The sequence below is a fragment of the Schistosoma haematobium genome, chromosome 1, assembly GCF_000699445.3.
Source record: "Schistosoma haematobium chromosome 1, whole genome shotgun sequence".
In the NCBI taxonomy this organism is placed as follows: domain Eukaryota; kingdom Metazoa; phylum Platyhelminthes; class Trematoda; order Strigeidida; family Schistosomatidae; genus Schistosoma; species Schistosoma haematobium.
Window position 1 is genome coordinate 71,709,578 of NC_067196.1, and position 14,165 is coordinate 71,723,742.

The 14,165-nt window shown below is 34.7% G+C and overlaps 1 protein-coding gene across 2 annotated transcripts in view; it reads left to right on the top strand.

The window, feature by feature from the left end:
* Positions 1–675: 675 nt before the first annotated feature.
* MS3_00002036 (uncharacterized protein) overlaps positions 676–14,165 on the top strand; it is a 38,958-nt gene continuing 25,468 nt past the window's right edge. Inside the window, exons 1-5 of one of the 2 annotated variants that reach the window (XM_051209590.1) lie at positions 676–1,005; positions 1,054–1,150; positions 4,455–4,701; positions 4,745–4,855; positions 9,077–9,217. In XM_051209590.1, coding sequence (XP_051075050.1) covers positions 4,512–4,701; positions 4,745–4,855; positions 9,077–9,217 — 442 coding nt within the window. In that variant the 5' untranslated portion in view covers positions 676–1,005; positions 1,054–1,150; positions 4,455–4,511. Of the gene's footprint in view, positions 4,702–4,744; positions 4,856–9,076; positions 9,218–10,280; positions 11,158–14,165 lie in introns of those variants that run through there. The other variant, XM_051209591.1, reaches the window with a different exon arrangement.

A 14,165-nucleotide genomic window follows, 5' to 3' on the forward strand; every position in this document is an offset into this window, starting at 1 on the left:
AACTCCTAATCGTAAGATTCGTCCCTTTAGTGGCAAATGAATCTCCAAAGTCAGTAGTTACGTAGGTCATCGACATTTGATGCTGACCATATTATTCTAACGAACTCACCTATGTGAAGGCGCTCGGTCTCACATCCGCATCAGATCATGAGTGGGAATGCTGTGCTCCTATAAGCACCAGCCGGCTTAAATTCGATAGACTATCAAATATATCGTCGAACCTCTTCGCTTCTGACTTCTGGTTTGACTGGGTTGGCAAACTTCGATTAGAGATGTTACTGGTTATTGTGATGCTAAACTCTGAATACTTTTTGCATCTTTAAGCACAAATGAGTTCATTTGATTAAAAGCAGTTCCTCTGAACATCTGGTGGCCTGACGCAAAATATAAATCCGATAGCGTAACTTTATTACAATATGACGCAAAGATCTCATGTAATTTGGAACTGTGTAGGAGGCTGTTATAACACTTTTAAACTTAAGTCACAAGTAATAGTCAGTAAAGCATGAGATCAGAGTATTTAGACAGTTTATTTGAATAACAACAGTAGTATAGGAATCGATGATGTCCATTTTACATTTTGTACCGATGAACTTTAAGTGTCAAAATAAAAGAAGAAAATGGTTTTTATTTTAGTCGTTGCGAAGCTTTTGGATGTACACGTCACTATGAGTCAGAAGACTCAAAAAGCCTCAGAAAAAGCCGAAAAGTTAGCAACCAGTACATTTCTACAATTACGAGTGGAAAAAATCTGTCGCTTGGTATCTTCTCTAGGTGCTTGAAGTATACGGTTTTCAGGTGAGCACTTTACGTGAAAATCTCCTGTCCATGTATTGTTAGGCGAAACTACAATCTGTGGATGAACCAATCAGATCTGCGATAACAGGACTCGGGTTTTAGCGCGAATTTCAAACACTCCATCGTCTAAATACTATTTTGGCATTATAGCTGATGTCAGTTCGTGATGAAAACCCGAAGAAAAATTCCTAACTCTAACCATCAACTGTAAATCATAATTCTAATTACTCACACAGGTTTATAACCCTTATCTAGTCCTAGTTAGTAGGTTGACATTTTCAAGGTCACTTTAACGTTGCTCGACGGACAACCATTAATTACCGTATCACGTATAACATGCAGTCAGATCACGGTATGTCATTTGTTTCCTCATAGATTTGTACCGAAAAATTCTGAGTTGGTCTATGTGATGGAAATGTATCGACAATGGGTTCCAAAAAGGGCTTGATGATGATACACTAATGTAATCCAGCTCATGTAAATGTTGGATTGATAGAATGATTCAGTAACACAGGGATTCGTATTTATTGTTTTGTCTACATCTCGCCAATTTGATTGGTCTTGTTCCGTACTCAGTTACTGTAAAAGTCAAATGAAAATTACTGTAATTACATGCCGATATGGCTGATACACTTATGCCGCTACCTGTTAGTTTTATCATTGTACTATCTTTAATTAACTGAATAACTATCTTGTTTGGCTTCGTTGACTGTTCTTGAGGTCGTTAATTACCAAGAACTAAATAGGCGTATTTACATCAGCTATATATCACAAACATCGGGAGTATATCCAATGAATTAATAAATTAAGAAAGCTGAAATTGTTTAGAATTTCCACCCATTTCTCAATATAGGTGATATAATGCAGGAGAAACTAGTTTGTCAATAATCTCAGCGTAGAACTCGATACGGTTGTGTGTTGATTCTTGTTATCAAACTTCATATCAGTCCAGTAAGTTCAATAAACAAAGATAAAAACCACGTGGTAAAAATGACATCACCGGAAGTTTTATAAAAGTAAACATCGGAACAGCAGTCTAAGAGAACGAATAAAATCCAACTAGAAATCTGTTTAACACTGGATTTTCAGGTCTAATTAATGATTTACTAGAATTCAAGACGCTTTTCAACGATTTCCCTGTTGTTTAAAGTAACACCAGCTTCTGTGAGATCTTTTTTTCTTCGTTTTAAGACTTTGACGGAAACTTGGTGGCGCTTGTGAATTAAACCCTCAAATGAAGTAAAATTTTAGTGCATTGAATAACTTTTATCTGTTTACTACCAATTTTGTTTGTAAATATTCTGATGTAATGAGCTATGTTATGCTTCTGTAGCAGTAAAGTTTGCCATATGGACTAATTTCTGGTGGTTTTGTTTTGTAAGTTAGGTGATTTGACTGTCGATTTTTAGTTGTTATTCTGGACAAAGTCTTAAACCCCTACTCCACGTAGAAGTGAGATTTCTGGTTGTTCCACAAACACTACATCTATCTGTTCCCATGGCCATGTTTATTACTTGGTACCTTCGTACACTTTGTTACCTTCATTTGTCGTTGTATTCGTATCGACTGTCTTTGCTGGTTGAAATCTAACACTATGATTAATTGGCCTATTTCATGTAGGTTCGTAGATTGGGTGGACATCAATGCACCTGTTTATTCCCAACGGACTTAAGTGTTTTCCCCATGGAGGTTCCCTGGCCGTCTTGGGATTTCTCTTGCAGATAGTTTCGAATTCTCTCTAGTTAAACTCACGTCCATGGTTGTCTACATATGTCGATATCAGTGGCAACACCATGTCAGTAATGCAGAGGTTCGGCATCGTGTGTTCGGGCACAGAGATGATAATTCAATTAGTGTCACCATCTTGAAACACCGACTTCGGTGGCTTGGACATGTTCTCCGAATGTCGTCCCAGAGAATTCCACGTCGTGCATTATTTGCCGACTCTGGGACTGGTTGGAAGAAGCGGAGAGGTGGTCAGTGCATGACATGGTGTCGTGGCATGAAAGAAAGCTGCAAAGGACTGGCTTGTGTTGGTCCTTCACGACTCCCTGGTTGGGGTCTGAGAGATGGTGCTACACAGTGGCTAGAGACGTTATCAGATATGTCTCAGAATAGAAGCCAGTGGCGATCCTGCTGTAACCTTCTTTTACTTTCTTCATAAAAAGTGGTTCTGTCTCCCTTACCTGAAAGATTTCTTCCGATTGTACCTTTGCGTTCCCTGATTACTAGCACATTACCGTACACCAATCTCTTCGTTATCGTTCTCTCTTTTTTTGTTGCGCTCCTTAGCTTTTTTTTTCTTTCTTTGTATTCCTCTCGAATTTTCATTGTTTTGTGTGGCGCATATATATTGGCGCTCTCTTGTACCAATATTCATGTGTCCAAATAAATAAATAAATAATCTCTCTATTGCTGATCCGTGTTCATTTATGGATAGATGAGGAGGACGTTCAATTTGTTCAGTGTGATAGGTCCCGTAGTTGGTGCAATTTATTTTGTAAATGATGTCTCATTTCTCTTCTTTTGTTGTTGTCTTTTGGTCTGTATAGAATGAAATAGAGTGGTTGCATTGGTTTGTGGGCGACGGTTATTCCAAAGAGCTTTAGAGCCCTTGTGATGATTTCTGAGATGAGTTTCGCACATCGTAGGGCGATCTGTTTCTTGGTTGCCAGAGTTGTTTTTTTTTTACTTCTGTGATTAGTGTCTGAACATAATTCGTTTTGTATGCTGTTGTAGCTTTTAATACTTGCTTTGTGTACCTTAGTTTTTTCCATACTTGTTTTTTACGTCCCTCTGTTTACTCTGTTGCCTAAAATATCAAAGAACAAGACCCTGTCTTCTGTTTCTTTAATTGTAAATTTGCTGTAGTTGTTAACGTCGACCAACCTACGAATATTTGCAAGTGATCTCTCTTCAGGATAACTAACATGTCACCCGCGTAACCTCTTCTAAATTGATGTGGTAATCATAAAACTAAACAGGATGTACCTGAATCCTAGAGTGTGTTGTTTACCTGTATGTTTACTCATATGGCTAACCCACTAACATCTTAAGAGTTGAACTTAGAACTTAGTGGGTGATTGTTGTAGATACTGTCTATAGAGCTCTCGATTACTCAAGAGATGAAATCTTGGGTTGAAGTGGAGATACGTTATCAAACATGCTCATGATTACTACCAGTGTCACCAATTCCGGGGTAGATCTATATAGTAATACTGTGGCGCTGTCGATCGTCTACTCAATAATGTGTACTTTTTCAATAAATTTGTGACTACATTTTATAAAGCCAGCTCAACAAACAATGAAGTTTATGGAATACATTTTTCCTCTTTTTGCTTCGATACTTTATAGAAACAGTATGGGAAAATTACAAAACTGGACATTTAGGCGAAAAAATGTCTGACATGAATGCATGAAATCTCATAACGTTATACGCTAGCTCGAGTCTTGAAATTAAAGAAGTGTTCACGTGATCTAATAGATCATCTTGTTTTATCATTTTGAGCTTATCTCTAGAAACTTAGGGAAGGTCTACATCCATCTAAGTTATAACCTTGGTTCGTATAACCAGATATACATATATCTTTGGTGTTTTTCTTTGTTTATCAGCAAACATCTACAATATATCTGTTTTCTATTTTTCAACCCACCAGTTTACTTGAGCGTGTGATATTAAGATCTTATCTTGCAGTCTTTGGTTCTTATGAACCATGTTGATCCCTGAAGACCAAATATGGATGGTCGTCGTTGGTTTCATAATAGCTTTTATTCTTGCTTTTGGAATTGGTGCAAATGATGTGGCAAATTCATTCGGGACTAGTGTTGGGGCCAAAGTATTAACACTGAAACAAGCTTGTATTCTTGCTACAATCTGTGAATTAAGCGGTTCTGTTCTTTTAGGTAAATTTAGTTTGGTTATATATATACGTGCGTGCTTCTTCAGGTGCTAAAGTTTCCAATACCATACGGAAAGGTATTGTTAGTGTCGAACTTTTTCAAACCATCGACAACGGGCATGTACTCTTAATGGCCGGACAGGTTGCTGCTCTGGGTGGTAGGTCTATGAAAATAGTATTTTTTTCACTATATAACTTTTTTTCTGGATTTCAAAAGTAATGAACTACATTTAATCTCTGGTGCTAACAGTTATACATGAATTAAATAAAACTGATATGATAATAATTCTCCTAGTGATAATGAGCTATTTTACTTTATATATATCAACGTTCGCTCGACCATAGCTGCTATCGATGTGGTGGTCAGACTTGCCTATCGTGATGATTCTACTGAACTATGTCGGGGTAAGCACTTGTTTCTTTAGGTGCTGCCACACCAGGGAGGTCGGTTGGAAGACGGTAATGCTAAAAGCAGCAACTTAAGGCCCGCAGGCCAGATCGTACTGCTGACTGTAGTGGAGTGTGGGTGCAGTAAAGTGTTTTCTTCGGACAACCAGCATCTGCATCCGGCGGTAAGGCGTTTTGAAGTGCGAAGCAAACTCATCAAAACGTCCCATATAAAGCCCGTGCGCAACTGGCCTTAAGCAGTTGTCCTTTGGGCTCTGTGGTCACACTCCTAGTTCTCCAAGACCACCACTAATTCAACATCCTTTTCAGGTCCCTCAAGAAGAAATATCTTTCTGCGGTGTGGGCAACCGGGAAGTGACAACCATTCTAATACTACTATCAGCACCCGAGGTCATCTTATTGACGATGGAACCACTCCTTTATCTCCTAATAATTCTTTCATCCCAATGAATAACCCTTCTAACTTATCTTTATCACCACGTGCCACTAACATTAATGATTTGAGTTCACGAAATGTTATTTCTGGTCTCTTGAAACTATGCTCTAAACTATATGTTGGAGCTTTTAATATTCGAACCTTGTGTCGGATGACACAACATGCTCCTTTAGCTAAAACCCTAGAGTCTCGCGCTATCAACGTGTAATGCGTCTCCGAAACGCTCATACAGGGTCCAAGTACAGTCATTCATTTGACCTCACCTTGTCAGTATAAAGAATCGGGACGATTTGCCCTAAAAGTGACTGGAGACCCCACTGCTAGTTCCCGTGACCTCGCTGGTGTAGGTCTAGCATTAAATTCCAACTTAAAACAGGCTTTCCTAGACGGGACTCGAATAAACAGTCGCTTGTGTGCTGTCCAGCTAAACGGGACAGGAAGAACTCGATAACCTCATAGATGATATCATCATCACACTAATAAAGTTGTAAGTTCGATTTCGGACCAAACGCATCCTGCAAATCTGGACAGACGGTGTACATCTCGAACTCTATGGGTGTGATAAACGGACAAAGTGGCTGACTTAGTAGATGAGGAACTCAAACGACTTAATCTCTAATCCGATGCATTCATCATCACCGGTACAGCAGCGACATGGACATGCTCAGATCGCATTATCCTATATGTACTTTGTCTTCGTGTCAACTCTGCTCACTTATCGTTTTGATGGATCGTCCCATTATGACTATAATTATCATATTCTCATGATTACATTAATGTCATATCATCACCTAACGTGGAATTATTATTTTTGTTCGTGCTGACATTGGATTATGACATATACACAATCATATCACTCACCGAAGAAATTATAATTTTATGAACATTCCATTCACGTTATAACATTTGAAACTCACTGGACTGTTTTCTATTATTCAATAACGTAAAACTTTCCTGTCTTGAGTGAGTCCGCTCAATTTTTTCGTGCCATTTCCGCCCTATTTTTACACACATTTACTTAGGCGAGATCATTTTAATGCTATACCAAACATTTTTCATTTCGATATCATTTGTTATGTCTGTGGATGCCTTTAATTCTGATAAGCTTTTTGCTAGGATATCTCATCTTTATTTTGTTCTGGGTCAATTATCGCATCAATGACTTGGTTATTATCTTTCATTTTTGCGGATATATGGCTATCACATGTCATATATTTCCGATATATTTACTACCTGCTCATACATCAGACAACTTGCAACCTACTTATTCTCACGGTATATTTCTCTGTCATACCCATGAACGATTTATCACTCTGTTTTCACGATATTTTGAATCGCTCATACGAACGTGTCATTTAATCATTCAAACAGTCACGAAATAAATGTATGTTGATTTTTGTACGCTTGATAATTTGCTCATAATCGCATGCTAACATTCCATTTTTCCCCATCTTTACAATATTCATGTACTTTTTACATAAGTATGACAATACATTCACTTCTTACGCGACACTACTCTATCAGATACAGTACAATTTTTGTTCGCTAGTTATTGTTTACGTTAACTGCACACATCTTCTGTGTTAATTTCGAAAACAGACATTTTAAGGTTAATTCGCTATTTTCTACAGGGGCTTTGACGTGGCTGGCACTATGTCAAGCCCATATAGCTTATTCTAGCTTTCGGACAGGCCAATTCATTCATTCTCCTTGAGTCACATTTTTGACTTTGTTAATTATTCGCTTATCAACCTTGACCGTTTTTATGTAAGCGTATGTGTGTGCATTTGTTATTCGACTCATCACATGTCTGTAACCTGTTTTTTGTCTGACTAGAAATATTGAGTAACTCTTGGTTCAGTTGATTTGATTGACATATCTTCTCCGGTTCGTTTCGTTTCACTCTCTCCTCTTCTCTTCCTTCGCTCCGTCTTTCTGATTGTCTATTCCGATCAATGATTGTACAAAATATACTTATTCAAAACTCATTCTTGTATTTGTCTTACTTTAATTCCGTTATTCACTAACGCGAGTTAAGTCGAGGATTGGCAACATGTATATATCTCGATAACAATCAGAAACGATCTAACTGGAGTTAGATATAATGCCACTAGAAGTGTATTTTGAGATCACGGAATATTCAATGTCTGGGTTAGGAATAGAGTACTAGGCAAAGATAGGAAACCGATTGATTATCTAATAAATCTACATCAACTGAGGTGTTTGGGACATGTGTTGCGTATGCCCAACCACCGCCTACCTCGACAGTCGATGTTTTCTGGTGCAGGAGTAGGCTGGAGGGAAGCTATGGGGCAGCCAAACCAAAACATGACATCAATCCATGGAGTCACTGACATCTGGATTTAACTAGTGTTAATAAGTACTACCTGGTCGACGGTTACATGATTATCGTAATCAATGGTTGGAGACGTTGAATGACATGGCTCTAAATCGTTTGGAACGGCTCAGGTGCATCCATTCTTTGTCGTTATTCTGCTAATTTATATTTTCTTTTCGAGTCATATCTTCGATGTCCAATATTGCCTATTACCACTGATACTGCTACTACCTCTACTATTTTAGGATCTGGCCTGACAACAACTTCATCTTTCTGTGCTATTCGGGTATGGCAACTTGAACCGATGTACATGCGTATAGGTTCTACGTTGTGATTGACTAATATCAACTGTTAAATTACAGTTGTTACCAAACTGTTTAATGTCTTTTGCACAATAAAACATTTGATGACAACTTTAAAAATCTTAAATACTTAGTCAGTTTTAAAAGGAGATTTTATTATTCCAAAACAATGACGTACTTATTACAATATTGATAAAATAATTGTCAAGTTATTTGTTAGTTTTTATCCTATGTTTGAGTGAAACTGTGTGCAGAATCCAACGTAGTTTTTGTGATTATAGTTTTAATGTCAAGTTGGCACATTTATACTCCATGTTCTTAACAAATATTTACTTTTCTCAAGGTGATTGCTAATTTCCTGTTAAAATAATCTTTGTTGTAAAATAATTTGTGACTTATCAAAATTTATTATTGGTTGCATTTGTGATAGGCATATTTTTTAATGCTATTTATTTTTATTGAATAAAAACGAACCAATTAGATATTTGTATACTTGTTTAGCAAATGTTATGTTTGCTCAAAGCCTGTAATATTGGGTCTAATGAACTCATGACAAGCAGTTAAATGTATACACTGTTATTATGTATTATTCAATTTGGGATTAACTCTAACATTTTGAGATTATTTCAGGTATGTAGCATAGTTAGTATAATGGTTAAAAGATAACTTCTGACAGTTTTCTTAATCTCTATTCTGACGGGCGCATATCAGTTAATTAAACTCGAATATCAAATAATTGACATTAAGTGGATGTATTTGATAATCATAAGCTTTTATCATCAGTAAACTGTATTCATAGAATTATACATATACTGATAGAGTTTACGGAGGTATTCACTATTTCGAGTAACCTTTTTCTACCATTTTCTGTTATATTTGTTTCATTTGTCTATAGGTTCTTGTATTTGGCTTTTGGTTGCTACATTCTTCCGTCTTCCAGTCTCTGGCACACATAGTATTGTAGGTGCAACGATGGGTTTTAGTCTTGTTGTTTTTGGACTCAATGCTATTCAATGGAAAGGACTACTCAAAATTGGTAAGAGTTTTTTTTTAATATAAAGATAATGAACATGATAATTATTTTTCTGAATACACTTTTGATAATTTAATGAGAATAAATTATTTAGTAGTGATATTGTTTACTCGATACTGCAGTAGTTATTTATTCGTGTAGTAGAGATTTTAACCCTATATGAATGATTATGATTTCATACGAATTCATAACTTTGTAGTTTGAGTCCCATTTCAAACTTGAACAGCATGAATTCTACTTGTTAGTAAAGTTATTATTACCATTTAGAAATGTTTAGAAATGTAAGTAATTTGTCCCTTTATGCGTCAAATGCTTAAGCATTAATGCTCCTCACAGTATCTTTATGAATTAAACTATTTTTCTTACGATAGCTATTGCTATTGGTAAAATCTAGTTCCCTTTTGATAAATAAATAACTGCTTAGGCCTAGACAACTAGACATGGCTATTTATATAATGTACTTTATGCACCTTGATTTTCAATAGTAAACTACAGAATATTTCGTAAATCTCACTTTGTTGTATTCTTATGCTGGAGCGTAGGATAATCCACATGATTTAGAAAAGCCTAACAGAAAACGGATGATTTGATAAAACCTAGGAGAGATTTTAAATCATAAGACATTCTGATAATTAATAAGCTATAAAAGTTACATTACAAAATCTAAACATAGTCTGTTTTTCCTTATTATCGCTTTTTAACTACGTGGGAATCATAATACGTCAAACATTTTTGTCAGTCTGAGGTTGTGGAGATTGTTGAGTTTCAATGAAATCACAAACCGATTTAAATCAGACAGCCATCCGAAAATTGGAAGCACTAGACTGCCTTTTCATTCTAGCGTGCGACTCCTAAGTAGTGTGTATCCACGATCCCAGAACCGGGATTCGAACCCAGGACTTCCTGTCTACAGAACAAAGGTGATAAGTGTTAGATTTTATATACGTATTGTGTTTTGTATATATGGTTATACGTTTTGGAACAGTTTCTACTGCACACTATGTATATAGTCAAACAGTTTGTTCCTGGATTAAACTTACTTTATTGATGTGTTTTCCCATGTTAGGTGATCAGGATTAGACGGTATATTTCATCATCTGACTCAACAATGATTGTATGTGTTCACTCAGCTGATTTCTACTATTTATGTAAAATTATATGCATATGCAAATTCTGTCACAATGATGGTTCCACAAACAACGCAAAAATATAATACACCGAGTTGCTTGAAGTAATGTTTCGCTTTTCTATATTTAGAACAAAATTAAATAATAGTAGTCTCAGTTTTTTGAAAACGAAGTTAACATAGATCTATTTCGCAGTAGAATGAGGTATCTAAGATCCAAAGCAAAACTTACATCTGATTTATATTTACAGGAGAACACTAGATACAGTCGTTTGAGTATGATGTCATCGGTGCAAAGATATATTTCGTATTTATTTTTTCTTCAAGTAGTGAGAATTTAATCGTTTCTGACCAGTTTGCTATTTGTTCCATTGTTTATTTGTCCTTCGCTTTGGTATTTTAGAAATAATATTTCTGTTTGCCTATATTCTTCGTGTTTACTTCAACACTTTTCTCTTTTGCTCCGCTATGAAATGCTACAATTAGTTAGTATGTATTTATTGTTCATGGTTTGATAATGCTGAGTCTTCACCACCTAATTATGAATAGTACTTGCTGTAATTTAAGTGATCACATTGGTTGGATGGGAAATCTATATATTCTATGACGGTAGTGATTTATATAATAGTGGACTAAGATAAACTAAATATAATGAATAATCTCATAGACCAAATAATAGTTTTATTCCTTGAACTACTGAGCAGTTTTATAATCATAATAATAGTGTTGTAAGTAATTTAGAGAAGAAACATGATACTATTTAAATACTGTAACTTACATTGTATTTCCAGGCTTTACTTTTCATTCACATTGGTCTTTTTATTGAAAGTTACATGACTTTCCCTGTTTAAATAAGAAAAATACACCTTTTCGAGATTTACTTCACATTAAAAATACTGTAATCAATTTCGTCAATTTCAGGATTTTATTATATTTTGCCTACATTCGTGTCTATAGCATGACAGTTCAATTAAATATGCCAAATTATTGAGTAATAATAATAATAATAATAATAATAATATTTACATGCTTATGCCTGTTACCCATCGTGGAGGAGCATAGGTCGTCCACCAGCATTCTGCAGCCAACACTGTCATGAGCAATCCTTTGCAGTTATTTTCAGTTGCAATTCATCCTTTTGATGTCTGCTTCCAATAATGATTATAATTAATTTACTGTCCTACTTATTGACACTTTATACTTATAAGGATTGAATAAGTATTAACTTTTTGTATAATATATTCATACTACATAATTTGATAACTTGACTGTTAATAATCCTGTTTTTACATATATTTTATGCAACTGTACATGTAGAACTGTTCATTTTATTTGTTTGTACATAAATATGGAATGCTATCATGGCCATATTATAGGATGGTAACGATAGCTAATGTTGTTATTGGATAGAATTGACTTTAATCGTGTGACTTGGACCTTATTTTCTGTGTAATTCCTTTCATTCGTTTTTATAAACTATAAATCAAATATTTTCATACAGAGCTTAGTTAAGTTTTCCCAAAATAGTTTTTTAAAAACTTGTAAAGGGCTGTAAATAAGTAATATATTTGTAATATCCTAATGAGTAGAGAATTAGATTTTCCGACGTTTCGTGACTTAGTGTAAGTCACTTCTTCAGAGAATAAATAACCAAATTAAACTTGGATTAATTTTAATTTGGTTATTTATTCTCTGAAGAAGTGACTTACACTAAGTCACGAAACGTCAGAAAATCTAATTTTCTACTCATTAGGATATTACAAATATATTATTTATTTATAACAATCTACCCAATGCTCAATTCATTCGAAATTATCAAATCAAACCTTGGTAATGATACCTTGTAAAGGACTAGTTATCTTTTTTAAAGTGGGATAAATTTGTTCAGTTTCCTCACTTGACTTTAGATACATTCATGCTGTATAGACTTATGTTAATTGATATGACTGGTCAGAATGAATTGTTCTCCATAAATAAGTGAACTAGACAGAAGACATATTTTCAGACTAATGAAATGTATATCCTACTTACTTCGTATACATTCTGTCGAAAAATCATGTTGATACAACTTAGATAATAAAAGTCAAGCACGACTTGTACGTATACTTCAAACATGCTGATGTCGAATGACAGACAAACAAATAAAAGGTCTACAGAGTGTACAAATCACTGAAGTTCGGTAGTACACCGACTCAGAGAATAGTAAGGTGACAGGTTTTATAAATCATGTAAGAAATACAGGAATGGGATATGCATATACGTACTATTATACACAGATGTACAAAACGTGCTCAAGCTTGCACTGGACTAATTAACGAGAATAAATGTATGTGTCATAGAATAACTGGAAAGATTAGAATAAATTCTGTGCAAATGTTTGAATAAGTCACGTAGGCGTGTAATGAAACAAATTATTACATAAGCTGTGAAATTTCCTTCATTCTCCAGTTAACTGTTTGACTGCATGAAATTAAGTTTTTGGCTTATCTGTGACTAAAACTCCGGTGATATAACCTGTCAAGATATGATTATTTGAATAAACAAGTCAATAAGTTAATATACGTTAGGCTTTCACCAAACTTTAATCACTTAGTCAAGCTCTTTAACCTATATTTCTTGGACAACAAGATTATTAAGTATCAAAATCAAATATTTCTCTTATCGACAAATTATTTATTATATTGTATAACTAATATAACAAATTACTACAATACTTAACTGTTGTTGAAACCAAAGGTATTTTTAATTCATGTGTTTAAATGATTCGGTTTGGTGATGAACAAGGAGCGAGCCATAATTTATTGATAATAAGGAACGTAAACTTAATTCTCTTAAAAAGAACTACTGGAAATCTGTTTTTAAGGAAATCTCGAATCGAAAATATTAACTGAGTTTTGTGTCCAATAAAATTTTGTCCGAACTAATATGTTTACTAGTCAGTTTCAAACGATTTTAAGAATTCTTATTGGTAGACTAGGAAAAGTTGAAATATTCTCATGTTGACAGTAACCAATGTAGACACACTCAAAATGTAATTATTGGATGCTAACATTAACCATCTTATGTTAAACCGATCTACTTACTGATCACGAAATTTCTTTTATCATTTGATTTTATTTTTAGCCACAACATATTTCTGTGCAAGTTCAACTTACAATTGCATTGTTTTAATAATCGTTTAATTTTCTGATGTACACTTTTAACAATTACCATAAATGAATGCTTTCTAGAGCAGTAAGGGGATAAAAATGTAATATCCATTGTAAATTATGAAAATGGTGAACGTTTCTTTGAATTAATGCTAGTATTTCTGGTAACAGTACAGTATAAGGATGAGTTTAAGACAACTGCGACGAATTTCCATCTAGTTTCTAGACGATCAGGAAGTAGATTTTATAAATGGATAGGTTATGTAAAAGAATTGTATACAGATTTCATGAAATAAATCTATCAATGTCTTTTGAAAGTTACTTTGTTTGTAAGTCGAAGAAACAACTACATATAAACTCGTCCTCATGAATATAGACCATCCATCTTTTTGAATACTTTAAAGGACCCCAAAAAATTCTTAGGAGTCCCTACATTGTCCGAAGTTAGAGTTAGGGTTTTCATCACGAAATGGCGTCAGCTGAAGTGAAAGAATACTCTGTTGCCATATGGATGAATGAATTTCACTCGAGAATACAAAAGGCACTATGTGATTAGTTCGTCTATATAATGTACTGTTACCAGGTTAAAGTTTGTTACAGGATTAAAAGTTTAGAGTTAGGATTATAGGGATAGTGTTGATTTGCCAGTTATATATAATCTACAGAAAAAGGATTG